Genomic DNA, 17,237 nt, shown 5'->3' with positions numbered 1-17,237 from the left:
CCAAGGGTCATGCCTGTGTCAGTTCTGTGAGTGTACCACTTTGTCATGGTCTGCCTGCAGATGGACTGCTCGCAATGGACCCAATCTCCAGAGTGGTCAACTCACACAGCAGTGTGCTACTTTTGAGGCATTATCCAGTGGTTGGCACCACTGCCTTGTTCATGCAGCCATTTGACTGCATCAGATAATTAACCTGGTTTATGTATGTAAATGGGCAATGAACATTTTACAGGCTGACCTTTGAGTGAGGTATGTATCACAAGTGAAGGTGATAAATTAATATTCATCAGCTATCTTTTGTTAAGGTTTGAGGTAATACCAGAGAGGGTTAAAGCGAAGCTTTAATGAAGGATCTTTGGTAATACCTGCATTTCCCATGAAGTTAAGAAATAGGTTATTTATTGATATTTAGTGATGCACATGTCATGTGAGTAGAAAACGAGCAGGTTCAAAAACTATATCTATGCCAACTAGATATAAGATAAATATGCTAAATTACTCCATTACATTGTAATCTATGTATATTCAAGGGATCTTACATTCTGTGATGTGATCAACATACAGTACTCTGTCATTTCACTTGAATATATTGACTAACATGAGTGCTAACCTCTGGATTATTGGAGGAAAAGCCTAATCTCAATATATCTCCAACATTTCCAAGATTCATGCTCAAACTATGAACTACAGTGAACATGGGGCACCATAATCTGGTGATGTTTCTGTGGTCTTCTGTCTACCAATGATCTTCAAAACTGGGCAAAGAACCGCTTCATTTCTTTTTGACCATGCCACAGACATGCTACACTGATATGCCAGCAGTCAAAAAGAAATATGGGAAAACATAAACATTCCATATTGTTTCCCTGAAAATAATAATATAGATGCGTGAGAGCAGGTGTGTCGAGCTGTGACCTGAATGTCAATCATCCTGTCCCGATGATCCCAGCTGCCTCAGCGCAGGGCGCAGGCTCATGCGATGGCGAGGACACAGGGGATGTGTGCATCAGCGGCCGTGTCAAATACGCATTGATTCAAACTTCCAGGCGTCTATTCCATCTCTCGCCCACGGAGTGCTCTCCCTGAGACCTGCGTACACACGCTTGCATTATATGATAAGTCAGGAGTCACACGCACACACACGCACACGCACGCACACACGCACGCACGCACGTACGCACGCACGCACACACAATACATACCGTTACCTCCATACGTTTTGGAACACATGCTAAAGTTGACTATAAAGAGGAATATAAAATAATCTTTTGGAAATTGATCTTAATGCCTTAACTTAAAAAATATAAATAGGAGGAAATATCCAACCTTTAATAACCCCACATTATCACATACCCTTCACCAAACCTAGAGATTGGCATGGTTTTATTTCAGTTAGCCTATTAGCTGGTTTCATTCTCATTGAACTCAATGCAAATCAAACCAGCTAATAGGCTAACTGAAATAAAACCATGCCAATCTAGGTATGGTGAGTATGTGATGATGTAGGGCTATTTAATTCCAAAGGCCAAGGTGTCTTTATCAGGGTGCATAGTGTCCTGGATCCATGAAACAACTGACATTTTTTTAAAAAATCTGCCTGCTTCTATGGGAATTTTAACACATAGGGTTAACATACGAGTTCCAATACTTACAACCCCTGTATTTTAAGGAAAACATTTATTATTTACGATACATCATTCATTCACAAAGAAAATTGATGTTTTTAAGGGTTGGATATTTCCTCATTTTTGAATTTATCGCATTACGATCAATTTCCAAAAGATGATTTTATATTCCTCTTTATAGTCAACTTTGTTCCAATACTTACAGTATGGCGGTAACTGTACATGCAGACACACAACAAAAACACATTCATACACATAATCATTCAACATGAAGAGCTTTAGAATCTTTGGTCCAAATTTACAGAAACCAGCATTGAATTAAACCAGCACATGACCTTTAACTCTTGCCTCATGCTATGACCTTTAAACACACTAGCTTTCCAAAGACTCTCCCATTATGACATGTAATGCTCTGTGGCCTGCATCTTGAGTATACATGAGGAGAAGCAGTGTGTGTGTGTGTGTGTGTGTGTGTGTGTGTGTGTGTGTGTGTGTGTACTGTATGTTCTAATATAGTTTAGTCTTCACCCATCAGTTCCCTCCGGCTGGGTGGCTTGAATGATGATGGGAAAAACGGCAAATAATGATAATGATACTAAATAATGATATCTTATTTTCTAATGGCACCGATGAAGATGACACTGATTACAGTGTACTGTAATGCTACACCATAATATTCTGTAATGTGTTTAACTGTAAGAAGAACTGGGTTGCATCACATCATCTAAAAAACTGCTACTGTCAGGGCCAGTAGTCGCCACACCGTCATAACAGAATCTTACAGCTGACACTTTGGTCTGACATCTTACTGATTTTGGATTACTAACACTGAAGAAATCCAATGAGATCACAAGTGTGTCCTGAAACAATATTGACAAAACAACAGACCGTATATGTCGCAAGTCTGCATTAGTGACAAGATCGACTTGCCAAGTTAAAAGGATACCCTGCTGCACATGACAACTGCATCGCAACAAAAAAAAGAACAAACGCAAATATTTCTTGTCAGAGATGGTCACAGAATACATATGTAATGTTGCCATGTGTATTCTTCTGCATACCTTAAAGAAGCATTTTGGATATTTGATCTGAAACTAGAAACCTTAAGCCTTGCCCGGCTGACACTGATAACAGCTTGCCGATATGCTAAATGACTTCTTTTGGAGATACTGTTGGCATGTCATGCTGCTGTGAAAGCTTTTCTCACAAGTGTTTAGCAGGCTGTTTAAACCCAGATTACAGAACTACACAGCGTGCATCTTGGAGAGATAATAGAAATCCACTGGTATATTCATCTTTTCTTCACCAAATTTCATCAAAATACATACTGTATGAGGGAAAAATATCCCAAAATGGCCAAATCTTGCAGCGCTGCTCGTACAACTACAAATCTCTTTTTATTACTTTTAATTTGTGAAACGGATGTCATTGTTACTTTGTGCCTTGAAAATAGAATTTACCACATACTGCCATCTAGTGATATGCACATGTTTGTTCCATTAAAACCCTAAGTGTCCAGACTGCTGTACAATGGTCAGATCTGGCTGGTATCTCAGCCCACTGATTGCATAACACCAAAAATCATGAATTCAGCATGTGAGTTCAAGACTGATTTATGCTCAGTTCTATCTAAAATGATATTGATATATTACACCATTGATGCTACTCTCATTTTTATACTAAAACCATGATACAAAAGTGGGGGAAAACATCAGTAAGAGATTAACTAGGCACTGACCGTTAGGCCATATGGGCTCCTTTAACAGGGATTCATGGGCCCGAGATCAGAGCGGCTATCAGTGAATTCAAGAGTGATTGCACAACATTTCCAGAGTTCAAGTTTAGTTAGTGAGTGAGCACAGGACACAGCTTTATGACACACATGTTTGAAATAAAATATTTTACTGCCCATCATAAACAAGCTGAGGCTCACGTTTGCAGATAAACGACCGTGTTTGTGCTTTTTCCATTGCATGCAAATGAGAGGGGTTTTTAGCCGAGGGATGAATGAGCTCATTGAGACCCCTCGGCACTTCGGGTCGACACATTTTCACAACTCCGTCAAACTCACATGGCAAACTTTAACCTCTGCCTTCACAGCGGGACCTGTTTACTTAAGTCCCTGGATACAGTCAATGGTCTGGAGGAAGCATTGGTCCAGAACGAGGGAATACCTCTGAGGAGAAGGATGGAGAAAGGACTCATTCAAACCTGGAATGACAAATAGGTGAGGCTGTTTACGTACGCTATGTTTACACAAGTTTCTGTTTGGCCTGCTTGGTTATTGCAAGGCATTTTTGGAATAAATCTTCACCTTTCTGAGCAGCAAGGCAGCAGAAGACAATACTAATCTGTATGGTAAAACTTAATTTATATGGATCTGACAAAGTCCCTAATTGCTCTGTCAATCAGAAGGTCAGTGAGAGACATCAATATTTGTGTTCAGGAATCCACCATGCGAGCCAAGTTACAAGCAGCACATGTAAAACAGCTCATGATATCCCTTACTCTGGGAATACATGCACACTCATGCATAAGGAAGGAAGACTGCTTAAGCCCAGTGGACAGTGAAAGGGCAGCATCAAAATATATATTAATTCACTTAAATACACATACTGTACTTCTTTAGGCAGCAACGTTGAAATATCAAATATGCTTTTGTAAACAAGTATATTTTGTATCCCAGAAGGCTCACTGAGAGATTATATGGCTCAGCAATGTAATTATAAAATGTTGCCTGGTGGATGTTAGTGCAGTTGCTCTTTTACTTTTGTGATATTTCACTTAAGCGACTGCAGAAAGGATTCAACTCAACCAATCCACCAGTAGCAAGAGAATACAAAATATTGAACATTGTCTACATAAGATGGGCATCTTAAAAAACATAATAGAACTATCCACTTAAACACTGATGACTTATTTAAAAAATGTTTCATATTTTAGAAATGTTGGCCCCTGATTAGGTAGATGAGGTTAAACATGAGGTAACAACCAATTGCTATATCATAGTAATACACTGTACAAATATATATGGCTGTTAATACACACAATTCTAGAATAAACAAATTAGCAAAAGAATACACACAGGATTTGTTTACACATCATTGTGGGACTTGTGTACTACAAACACGGTGTTGGTCTAATTTAGACATCCAAATGACACTGGGAAGCAAAGATGGATTCAAAAACATTTATTCAGCGTGACAACTGTTTGCTCAATCAACCGCAAGAGGAAACTGGACTCCTCTTGAATGGATTTACCGTGCGTGTGCCAAATGGCCGCTGGTAGAAATGCCATGCCACTGCCCCCTCTCTACGCCATCTCCCCCTCGTCACTGTGCGCTCTGCACCGAGCCATTCCACATGGGCACCAGCCCTTGACATGTTAAACACACGATGCTTTTGGAGCGCCCCGGTGCATAAAGGCCTATTTTCCCATCATATCCAAGACATCTTTGTGACATTTTTGTCTTGTGGTAGTTTTTCGCTCACCGGAGCCTAGGGGCTTGCCAGTGTCCCCCCAGGGGTTCTGGGAAGGAGAAATACTGCCGTATTTCAGGCTCTGCACAGTGCCTCAGCCACAGGCTCAAATTAAGCGCAGTGGAGCAGCGCGGGAAAGGGTGGAGTGGCGACTGCTGAAAGCCCCCACTGCCAAGTCGGAAGAACATTTCTTGTGTACGCGAGTATGAAAGAAGCGACCGATCCAGCTAGGCAGCGCGCGCGCACAGGGGAACCCGGCTCCAGGCAGCTGGGGTGGCTCTGCTCATGTAGCGGGTACATTTGCCAAGGCTCAGGGGGGCGGTATGCGGGGGCCGAGTACAGAATTCTTTAGTTTCACTGCATTTTAGGTCCACAGATAGCCTCCTCTACAGCTGGTTCACAAGTCAGCGATGATTTCATCTCATCGCTAGAGATTTGATGTGTATTTAGCTGCATGTGACAGTTTTTGAAAGGTGGTGGTGTGGGACTTGCTCTCGTGTTTTTACATGGCAGACTGTGCCAATATTTACCTTTGGACTGGATGAAATAGGTCTAACTGGTCGATTATGTCCATTTTAGAGCTGGTGTTTACATCAAAAACATTCATTTATTTACCACTTGGGTAGTTTCACAATCAGGGTGTGCGCTTTGTTTCTAAATAAAACGTTCTTGAAATGTTCCCTTTTTTTAGTTTTTTGTTTAATCTACATAATAATAATAAAAAAAATAAATAAAAGGTTTCATGGAAGCTGGTCATTGACAATTCTTAGATATGTTTACTTCCAATGGTTGGCTATATACTGTATGCATGTTGGAGTTTTTTGCCATCTGTATAAGGTTAAATATAAATAAAGTATAAGGATATGTTAACAACATGTTCTTTGCACTGTTATATAAACGCAACATTGTTATAGATTTTTTATGCAATATTTATGTGTTGGAGTGGACAAAAACAGGTTGATGGAAAACTTTAGTGATTATACAAGTTATACAACTATATCAGTCATTAGGATGTTTAAATTGTACCCGGAACTTTTGCTAGTAGACTTTCTCGCATATGTTTCAATTTGAAATTGTGATTATTCTTTGCTTTTTTCTGCATCGCGATTGCAATATATAACTGAATAAGTGTGTGGTCCAGTTCTGTCCTCAGTAAAATGTTGTCAATATGATGTTTTGAAGAGGTGTGGTTTTCAAATGAAACTTGCAAATGACTGACAACAAATGGTGTCAACAATTAGCATTTTTGTCCCAATTGTGTAGGTGCTGTTAAGTATAGTCATTCACACTAACATACAATCACCATGCATAATTACATATTTTGAGGAACAAGGACATGTGTGTACATATATACTATACATACAAGTGTCAGTGTGTGTGTGTGTGTGTGTGTGTGTGTGTGTATGAGAGAGAGCGAGAGAGAGAGAGAGAGAGAGAGAGAGAGAGAGAGAGAGAGAGAGAGAGAGAGGGAGAGGGAGAGAATGTGTACAATGCATGCTTTCAACTTGCAGTTCATTGACAAGCTTATTTACCAGACTTCCAGGTTTGAACAGTATTTCCTTTTTTTATGTTTTTGTTTTTCAAAAGCCCATCTGAACAAGCAAAATGACATTCTCTCCTGACCTGACAGCCATGGAAGTCTCTGACATGACAGCCTGGCCCCTGCACACTATCTCAGTGACATTTCACTCCCTGACATTTGCAGTCTAATCTTGCCCGTGTAGCAGACCCATTGTCTTTCAATCTCAATCTCTGCATAGTGACAGAGAGGATGCTCATTGTGTTCCTTAAGTGCATGTAATCAGGCATGGAAAGAGATACCACACATCACTACTGACACTGTCCTGTGGTGAGACTCTGCTCTGTCCCTTTCGGAGACTGCCTACCGTTGGGCGCGCTGGGAGGGAGAACGCCGCAGCATTTTGCTAGCCCTCGTGGCCTGTGCCTTGCTTGTGCTGTCGCAGGGCCTGCAGAAACACCTGCTTGACTTGGCCCATCATGTTGTTGTAGAGTTGCAGGTCGTCCTCTTTGGCCTGCAGAGTGCTCTTGAGCGCGGCTCTCAGGGACTCCGTCTCCTCCAGCTGAGTGGCCAGCCTGCACACAGGGTGGCCCACACAAACGCATGTCACTCTCACTCACTCTCTCTCTCTCTCTCTCTCTCTCTCTCTCTCTCTCACTCACTCACAGCAAAGTCGTAGCTCAAACATGTCCGTCTGGGTGGAGACAACTAACTGGGCTCAAGTGTTGGAATATAGCATTTTCATTCATTTGATCATCTTTATTTTACCCTATGGTTTTAACTGGTTTGATGTGCATGTACCTATCACAAAGGACTTTGGCCTAAAATAAATTATAATAATGAAAATAAAAAATGGGGCATTTCACATGCATTTCTGAAAAATGTTCCAACTGATGAAATTCTGTATACAAACGTGATTAACACGACATCAGGTTGAATTAATTCAATTGTCCAACAGTTCTGCATGGAATATATGGTCTCAGTGTGCCCAATATACCCAATATTGACTACACGCTTAAAACAAATGTGCTGAAAACAACATAATGTGCATTGTTTTTAACACATCTCTACAGTATGTCCAGATAGGGACAACACAGTTTGTTGTTTCCTTTATGTAATGAAAATGGTTTTGGACTTCCCCAACCCTTCCTGTGATTAATCTCCAAACATATCCAAAATATGTATTCTCTGTAATGGGTATTTTGGAATATCAGTTCTATCTGCATGTTCCTCTGTTGTCTATCAGTATGTTGTTGTGTATGTTGTCTATTAGTCTATCAGTATGTTCTGATACTTTGAAGTATCGGTTGTAACAGTATGTTCTAACAGATGCATAGGCTACACAGACTTCAGAAGGCACTTCTGATCATTTGGTTGCCCTGGTAATCTTCCGCGTACTTACACCACAATCACTTTAATTGGGTGTTATCCACAGGATTTACGACATGGGGGAAACATGGTGGTTATAGGGCTTAGAACAGGAGCATTCCCCCTCTTTGGACACTTGTGCTGGGCAATCTAGAGCGAAATCTCCCTCTGTCACACCATTCCCACATTAAGCATTACCCATGGTCTCCTCTGCTTTGTAGCTTGAAAGTTATTCCTCACTGTTGTGAGCTGCCTTGGATAAAAGTGTCTGCTAAATGATAAGAGTAAATTTAAATGTTGAAGGTCCACAAAATCAATGCTGGAATGGGGAATCATTCCCCGCCATAGCCACATCTAACGAGAGCATCTGCAGACTCATGTGTGCTCACCAAATTAAAGAGCTATTTCATCCTAAGCCAAAGTTTTTGTGATAGATTGATCCAGCTATAATTCAAATAGCAGCAGAATGCCATTCCAGAATAGACAGAAACCAATTAGGCATCAAAGACAACCGTTAATTGCATGGCAAAGGTGCAACCACATCCCATTTTAGCACGTAACTAGTGAGTGACTGCCTGCAGACAGCAACAGCATAGTCATTTCTAGAAGTGAGCGGTTATAATGAAATCTAGATCCAATTGGAACTACCCAAGATACCAACTAATCCTGCTCCAAAATGCTCAGTGTAAAAAAATGCATATTCTAGATGCATATTTACTGCAAAAAAGTCATAAATACTCCAATAAGACTCCAATAACAAAGCCATACAGGAAATGCTACCCCTGAGCTAACCCCGAGTTAATTACTTTTGATTGCACCACACTGTCTGATCATACATATGTGTATCAGATCTGAAAACAAATTGACTTTGCCTGTCGTTATGGCCACCTTCCATCTCCATGAACTAAATAAGCCCTTACTGAAGAATCTCTGAATGTTAAAGTAACTTTCTCACAGTAATTTTAAGCAGGGATAAGAAGGCCACCCCACTTCCAGTTCACTCAAAGTCTGTAAATCTGTAAATAAATGCAAAACACAGTAGAGACACTAAATTGACCAAGATTAAAAGCTCATTCTCCCAAGTAAATCACAAATGCACTCAATGTATTTCTTTCTTTCTGACATTCAGCCAGGCTGACATCCAGTCATTGTTTTTTTTTTGTCAGCCTGCGGTTCCAACAGACATGTGTAATTAAAGACAGCAAGGGTGACGTACTGTATGGTTAGCTCATTGACTTGGGCCTCCTGGCTCAAGTTAGCGGCACTTCTGGGGGAGTGGTTGTCTTGTCTGTCTGGTAGGCCTATACTGCTTGAGGAGAGACCTGGGTCAAGACAAGGACATCAGACACATTTTCATTATAAAACTCTTGTACGAGTTGAAATAAAGTAATTGAATAGTAATACAAGCTTTATTAACTGGCATTCAAATCTATGTGGGAGACTGCCCGATTACTAGAAACATAAAAGGGAGGATATAGAAATTATTATTTAAGATGAGTGAACAGGATATCAGTGGCCTTACAAAAGACCAGAATCTCAATTTATGACATAAGAACATAAAACTCAAACTACATCACAGTGGATTCCGGGGTATAACTCTAACAAGGCCGAAAATGAACCCACCCCACACACAAAACACATACACACACACACACACACACACACACACACACACACACACACACACACACACACACACACACACACACACACACACACACACACACACACACACACACACACACACACACACACACACACACACACTCAGTCACCATCACACTCACTGGTGCGGCCCTTGCTGGGGGTCTTCTGCTGGCCGCCGCTGCCGGCGCCGGCGCTTCTCCCCAGATCATGGAGCCTGCTCTTCTCCAGCTGCTGCTCCAGGAGCACGGCCCGCCGGCGCTCCTCACGGAGCCTCTGCTCCGCCTCCGCACACCTCTGCGTCACCTCCTCCTCTCTGCCCCCGGAGAGAGAGAGAGAGACAGAGAGAGAGAGAGAGAGAGAGAGAGAGAGAGAGAGAGAGAGAGAGAGAGAGAGAGAGAGCACTGAGCCCCTGCCCGCACATCGCTGCCATGCCCCCCCCCCCCCACAGTAGTTCCTCAATCTCCTCATCCGTGCCACCCATGGCTTTCCTACCTGTTCTGCTGCACCTTGGCGAGCTCCAAAAGCCTGTCTCTTTCCACGCCGGCCGCCTGGCTGAGTGCCTTGTACTCTGTACACTGGGCCTGTAAGGAGCCCATCCTGGCAGAGCAGTTGGGACAGTGGTTGGGCGTTTGGGAGGAGCTTGGGAGGAAGACAACGAACAAAGAATGACACTGGAGTGTGGAACTGGAGTCATTTAAAGCCAACACGAGTTAAGATGTCACCCACTGATCCTGACTGAGCTTCTGTTTAATTGCCCCTCTGAGTTTTGTTCCTTGGCCCTACGGTATGCGACTGTTGTGACTGGCCCCTCCAAAGAGAAACCCTGCAGGACACTCGAGTCTCCTTCCTGTCAGCTCTGCTCAGTGTCATGGCCATCGCGACTTGATCTTAAGTCTGTCCTTTACTGGACATTGGTGATTTATTTGACAGCACGACTTGTAGTGCAGAGCACTACTGCAAAACATGGCTCTGCGTTTGAAACCTTAGGGACTGCATGATGTCGCTATTCCTTCTCGAGCATTGTCGACGATGCAGTAGTGCTTTTAGTTTTGTAGTTGTCTGAAACTTTGTTCTGCTCTCAGAGTTCTCAAAATAGCATGGTATATCAACTTCTCTGTTGTTGCAGTGTTAAAATAAAGAATTATCAAAGTCTGAACAGCATTTATTTGAAACATAGTGCTTGCTGGACAATTACAGTTAGAGTGGAGCCTACGGATATCATTGAAAAGAAATTAATGTGAAGAACGTCTGTGCCTATGAGCGTGAATGAACAAAATACACAGTCTGTCATAAGCTTTTACTATTAACCATTACCATTGTAGCATTTGCTTGTTGAGTGGCACTCCACTTGCATGGCATACAAAGTCACTAACCTCATGTCAGCACTGCCACCTTCTGGTAGACTAGCAGCCGATTCAACTAGTTTATGGCCGAGTGTTGAGACCGAGCTGCAGAGATAAGCACAAACATTAGGGATAAAGGCTGCTTTAGGCACAGAATCTGAAACACCATGTCATTGAAACTCTCTTTTCCAGGCTTGCGAACACAATCTCAGCTGATATTGATTTGTGCACCTGATGCTGTAAGTGCTGTAGAGATTGAACAACCTAATCTCAATCACACCTACAGTATACATTCACACTTTTTACAATCTGTTTGTACAACTGAGGAGGTAAGATAGCTTGAAACACTTTCGAACCTGTTGTCAAGGTCTGTGTAACAACAGCTATTATGTGTATAGGTGAACAGATTACGATTGTGATGCACTTCTCAAGTGAATCCACTCACATACCGTGCTGACGTTGATCTGTGAACACCCTCTCCTCTTGATGAAACAGCAGCCTTCAGCTCTGAACTCACATCTCCTTTCTGCTGCACATTGAGGGAAAAAAGGCTCTAAGCTGTTGTCTGTCTTTACTTGGGGTGGGACAACATATTGATTTTGTAATATATTGATTAACTTACAGTATTTCTGCGATGTGTTGCTGATAAATATAGATATTTTTTACTACCAATTATATTCTACAATTCCTATTCTAAATTTAGGGTACTCCTCTATGCAGTTACACTGTCAATGTGTACAATTCTATGCATTCTGTCTCAACTCATACAAAATTCCAGCTTCCTCTTCTTCCTCATTTGCACGGATGTTGTAATCATAGGTGAATCTTTTGGAATGCCTTGTAAAATTGTGGATAATTACACTGTGACTCCTACTCCTAGTAACTGTTATTTCATGTCCAGGAAATACTAAATAAATAAATAATAATAATGAAAATAATAATAATAACTAGATGTACCGCATACCAGTACAAAATGTGACCGCCGGTCAGTTTTGCATATCTCTCCACAAAAATAAATGACGCTTGTCAAATTGTCTGTATCTGTGTGTGTTTGTGTGCATGCGTATCTGTGTGTGTGTGTGTGTGTGTGTGTATGGTTAACTGGTTGTAAGGAAGTAGATGACGAGAGGGGAAAAAAAAAAAAACGCTACGCTAGCGTGGGTCATAATAAACTTGTGATGACATGAGCATGATATGGTTTACATGTTATGGTTAGTGCTGGGCGGGGGTGTATGTATGAAGATACAGCTTGAACATGACATGCTCTCACCTTGAGGGCCAGTTCTCGGATCTCCTGCTCCAGCTCCTTGACTTTGGTCTCCCTCTCGGCGACCATGTGCTGCAGCTGCTGCACCAGGGAGCCGTGTCTCTGGGCCTCAGTGCGCAGCTGCTTCCCCAGGCTCTGCTGGGCCTCCGTGTGCTGCTCGTCCTGCTGGCTCAGGCGGCCCAGCACCGCCTGCAGATGTGCCTGCTGCTTCTGTCAGGGGGCAGAGACAGAGAGAAAGAGAGGGAGAGAGGGAGAGAGAGAGAGAGGAGAGAAAGACAGAGAGAGAGAGAGAAAGAGAGAGAGAGACAGGGAGAGAGAGAAAGAGAGAGGGAGGGGTTGTTGGATCTTAATCAAGACATATCTTCAATCACGGGGCCTAATTTAAAACGTTTAAAGTGTTTCTCTCTCTCTCAAACATTCTGCCTTGATTGCAGGACAGTCCAATCATTTGAATGGTCCGTGTTCATTTCGTGCAAAATGTGCCATGAAGGTCTTTGATGGGTAAAGTGAGAAAATATACCCTTTGAAGAGGCCTAGGCTTTCAAAAGCATTGCCTGTCTGTAAAATAAACCTACACAGCACGGACATGGCAGCACACATTCAACAAAATCACTACGGCAGACCAATTCCCGCCATAGTTTCTTACCAATAAGGCATCCACTAGTTCATCATCGTGTTTCCCTTTTTCCACCAGGGTGGAGATCTGGTTTTTGAGTGTCTTCACCTCCACGCTGAGCACACGGTTTCTGGCTTTCGAAGCCTCCAGCTTTTTCTTCACGTCGTCTTGGTCCCGGAGAAGCGCTGCGTAGTCCTCAGTGATTCTCTGCCAAGACCACATGTAACAAACAGCTGGAACACATTGACCCATTTGATGGTACAGCTTCTTTTTTTTTTTGTACTTACAGTATTTCAACATTTATTTCGAGCAGAGCCAACAAATCTATCAACCACTGGATTGCTGCTCCTCAAATTTACTCTTTTACATATTTTTTTTTGGTTTCAAGCATGAGACAATAATTTATATGGCTTCAAGTTAACCAACACTGTCCAAACCTACACTCTTCTATCACAATTTCCCCTCTCTTACATTTTGCAAGAATACAAATCACACATTTAGGAGTCAGGAGCCTGTGGAAGTCGTTCTGACAGCTGTACCTCTAACGTTTCCTTTCTCTCTTTCTCCATGGAGCGGATGTGGCTGAAGTTTTTCTCTAGCGCCCCCTGGTGGCCCCTGAGGCCCAGCATCTCCTCCTCCAGGGTCAGGGTGCCCAACTGCTTCCTCAGGCCCAATTGCAACTCCAGATCCCGCACCTGCCAGGTCAGTTAGAGAAGATACACATCTCATTTACAGTACTCCAATCACACGTCTGCGTCATTTATTGTGTGAGTGTGTGTCTGGGGGAATTCAATCGGTTCACTTTAACATCGCCTTGAAAAAAAAACATATATTTGACAATGAATCGGTCACGTACAGTACACACTAGTACAGACTTACTTTGTTTTGCAAGGCCAGTATCTGTTGAGCACGTCCTCTCCAGCTACTATGGCTGCTAAGCAACTGCTGAATGTTCACATCTTCACCCACCTCACTGCATAAAACCTGCACTTCCAAGAGAGAATGACAATAATTGCTGACCTTCACAGTTTAATGTGCATCACATACACTTGCGATACCTTTTAAATGCAGATACCACTACTGCAGAGTATACAAAAGCATACTTCAAATTACTGGCCAAAAATTATTTTCATGAATGCATTGACAACACCTTCATGTGCTGCACATGCGATGAATGCATTCTGACATATAGACTGAAATAAATACAGTGTGTCCAGGAGTGACTCCAATCTACAGTATACACCCATTTGGCTAAAATGTTAATGGACAGGGTGGTCTAGTACAATTAGCACAACTCAATTGTGTTAAAATTCATCACATCATTTAAGTTAAAAACACAGACCTTTTGGGCTACTTTCAGATCTTGCTTGGCAGCTTGTATCTGATTTCGATATTCAGTCATTTTCAACTGGGCAGCTGACAGCTTGTCTTGTAAAGACCTCACTACTGGGCTGGCCTGTTTGGACAGAAATCTACATATAAAGTCTACAGTATATGAACAACATTTATTTAGACTGATTTTTTTCTGGCTACACATTTATTCAGCATAATTTAGTGTCAAATGCATTACCTCTTGGACATCCTCTGTAGTTCTTGACATGCTACTTTTATTTGTCTTGATCTGAGGTACATTTAGAGATGTAGCCTGCAACTGTATGGGGTGGGGGTTATCCATGGTAGTGAAAATAATGTTCTTGGTACAGTTCTTACTAGGCATTCCTTGTAACAAATAATGGACTATATAACATGGCAGGATATTCGGGATTTTTCACATAGATCTCCATTTCTCGAGATCACAGAGTACTGTCGATAGGATATAAAATCGGTTCTACAGTACCTAGCTCAAGCTGCTGCAGCCAAAAGCTATATCTATATATCGACAGTATTCTGTGACATAGAGAAACAGAGATCTGGGCTATTTGAACAATTGCCAGAGCTCTCCGTTAAGATTGATAACTACAGTCACCTCCTTCTCCAGCTCCTTGACTCGGTTGTTGATTTGCTTGGTCTTTGCTTTTTCTCGCTCGATTTCAACTGTAAGTGCTCTGTTCTTTTTTGACAGCTCCACGATCTTGGTAGCCGCAGCATCACCAGCTAAACCAGACGTTCCTGCAGATGATAGACATTACAGTCAAACCACACAACTTCATGGGGTATTTGGCAACACTAAACGTCTAAATCTGAGATCAATGATAATAAAAAGCACTGTTTGTGAAAACTTTGTAACCTACAGTACACTACAACATGCCAAACCTACCTGCCAGTGCAAGCCTCTCTTCCTCCCTCTTTTTTCTTAGGTGCTGTATTTCAAAGTCTTTCTCATTCAATAATTTGTGTAGTCTTCCATTTTCATCTTTGAGCTCTCTGAGCTGGTTCTGCATCAGCTCATTTTCATTCTGCAGTAGGCCTAGTCTGTGAAAGAGTTTTCCAAAATGTTCAGTTTTTCCTAAGGAATAAATTAGGCTACATGAAGCTATTAATTAACTTTTAACATCTAGAAGGCCTATGTTTTTACACTAATTAATTCAATATTTAGTACAGAAATATTTGACTTAGCCTATGTCCACAGCTGAGTTTGAAGGACATTATGAGTGAGTAGCTTTAGGGATGATGGGCCACAGGCCTAACAAATGAACCCAGCAAAACAAGCCTTTTTTTTGAGAGAGAGAGAGGTTCGAAAATTCTAAATGTACAATTTCAACAACCTTATGTCAATGTCATTATTTTGAACCGTGCCCAGTCCTGTCAGACTTAGTTCCTCCTGATTTTGCAAAGTCTCTGCTGTTATACTGTCCGCATCCTTCCTCTTCCTATCAAGCCTTCGCTGGAGTCGTCTCTCTTGCTGCTCCTGTAGTGCTTGGAACTGCAGCCTCAGGTGCTCCTTAATTTCATCGTGGTCACCCTCCATCGCCGTGATCCAGCTCAATGATGTGATTCAAGAAATGTAATATAATATTGACGTTTTGAGCAGGTAAGTGACACACACCAGTGACAAACGATAGAAGTTGCCAATGTTACATTTCCTTCGACGTGTCTGTAACGTTAGCACACAACTTAATTAACGTTAGCTACTGGCAAGCTAAAGTGAAGATACAAACCAATAAACGTTATTGCGTATTCCTATACCGAGTTTGATATGTACAAGCTATACGTAAGTGTGTCGACCTTACTGCAGAAAGAATAGACGCCAAACCGTACCACTACCAGCCATCATGCTATTACCAACACACCACTTTTGGATGGCTTTGTTTTTGACTTGTCACCACAAGAGACGCCGTATCCATGACAGCAAACTCTCACTGATAGTGTGTCTCCCCCTGCTGGAGCTTTGCAGCCAGGCAGGCTGGAGATTTCTGTTGGACTTTCAACTAATAAGCCAAATAAAATCATCAGTATCAAACTGTGAAGCAAAATATATTTGTTATATATAAAAGTTACAAAGTGGTTAAGCAACTCATGTCTAATAAAATCATCAGTATCAAACTGTGAAGCAAAATATATTTGTTATATATAAAAGTTACAAAGTGGTTAAGCAACTCATGTCTCACTTTGAATACAGAGAAAACAGTCACCATGTTCTTTTGGAATAAACAAAAACATGTGTTTCCCCCCCCCAAAACATATGATGGCTAAAAAAGGTTGATACATTTAAATACCTGGGAGTAGTCTGGGATTCTACACTCACTTTTATATTACATTTAAATGACTTAAGTAAAATCCCAAGCAAGGGGTAGATATTAGCATAACTAATACTAATACCATACAGTAGGCAGATCAAAGGTTGCCAGACCTGCATTGGAAGCAATTTCATTACATTAATGTAGGAGGCACTTATTTAAACAGTATGGTTGTGAGGCCATCACCACTGAATCCAGAGTTTCACTTGCTGCATCAACTAAAATAAACATCCTTTTTAAGGGCCTAATCAGACTTCGAGTGTGGTGTGTATTCAGTTTGTGTTCCACGGCTGCTGCGTCGTGCTTTACATGTGCACCACAAACACCTCTGATGTGCTGTTACTATGGCCATTAAAACATTTCTTTACTGTCTCTTTTGAATGTAGACGCTTTCAATACACTCGTCCTGTTCCTAGCTTGCACACATTTTGAGACGTGTGTGTCAGGCAGGCAGTGTACACATGGGGTGCCTCTCAACATCCCTCCTCGATCCTTTAGGCCCACGGATCTATAAAGAAAACTGGATTGTTGCCGCCCCATCATTCTTTATCTAGATCAGTGGGAACGAGGACCGAGGAAGGAAGGGAGGACAGATACGAATGAGAGGCACATGGTGTTAACATGGTCGCCAAAATGAAAACAGACAGGTAATGCAGCTGAAATGCAGGCCTTGCTTGCAATGTGATTAGGCCCTA

The 17,237-nt window shown here is 41.8% G+C and overlaps 1 protein-coding gene across 5 annotated transcripts; it reads right to left on the bottom strand.

The window, feature by feature from the left end:
• Positions 1–1,012: 1,012 nt before the first annotated feature.
• On the bottom strand, positions 1,013–16,085 carry ccdc13 (coiled-coil domain containing 13). 5 transcript variants are annotated; one of them, XR_009941533.1, is made up of 17 exons: positions 15,571–16,084; positions 15,123–15,277; positions 14,832–14,974; positions 14,436–14,516; positions 14,208–14,321; positions 13,745–13,849; positions 13,405–13,560; positions 12,896–13,072; positions 12,253–12,459; positions 11,432–11,511; positions 11,013–11,087; positions 10,132–10,278; positions 9,780–9,952; positions 9,209–9,314; positions 6,992–7,199; positions 3,697–3,836; positions 1,013–1,089 (listed from the first exon to the last, which is right to left on the bottom strand). XR_009941533.1 is itself a non-coding variant. In XM_062556806.1 (16 exons), the coding sequence occupies exons 1-15, from the start codon at positions 15,771–15,773 to the stop codon at positions 7,031–7,033; spliced, it is 2,085 nt and encodes a 694-aa protein (XP_062412790.1). In that variant the 5' UTR covers positions 15,774–16,085; the 3' UTR covers positions 3,552–3,836; positions 6,992–7,030. The 5 variants fall into 5 exon arrangements, 4 of the variants coding, with proteins under 4 accessions (XP_062412790.1, XP_062412762.1, XP_062412781.1 ...); XM_062556806.1 differs by lacking the exon at positions 1,013–1,089 and having other exon boundaries at positions 3,552–3,836; positions 14,436–14,510; positions 15,571–16,085; XM_062556778.1 differs by lacking the exon at positions 1,013–1,089 and having other exon boundaries at positions 3,552–3,836.
• Positions 16,086–17,237: the final 1,152 nt, after the last annotated feature.

The sequence above is a fragment of the Sardina pilchardus genome, chromosome 2 (genome assembly GCF_963854185.1).
Source record: "Sardina pilchardus chromosome 2, fSarPil1.1, whole genome shotgun sequence".
NCBI lineage: Eukaryota > Metazoa > Chordata > Actinopteri > Clupeiformes > Clupeidae > Sardina > Sardina pilchardus.
Note: the sequence above shows the minus strand (reverse complement) of the source record. Positions and strands in the feature narration are given on the sequence as shown.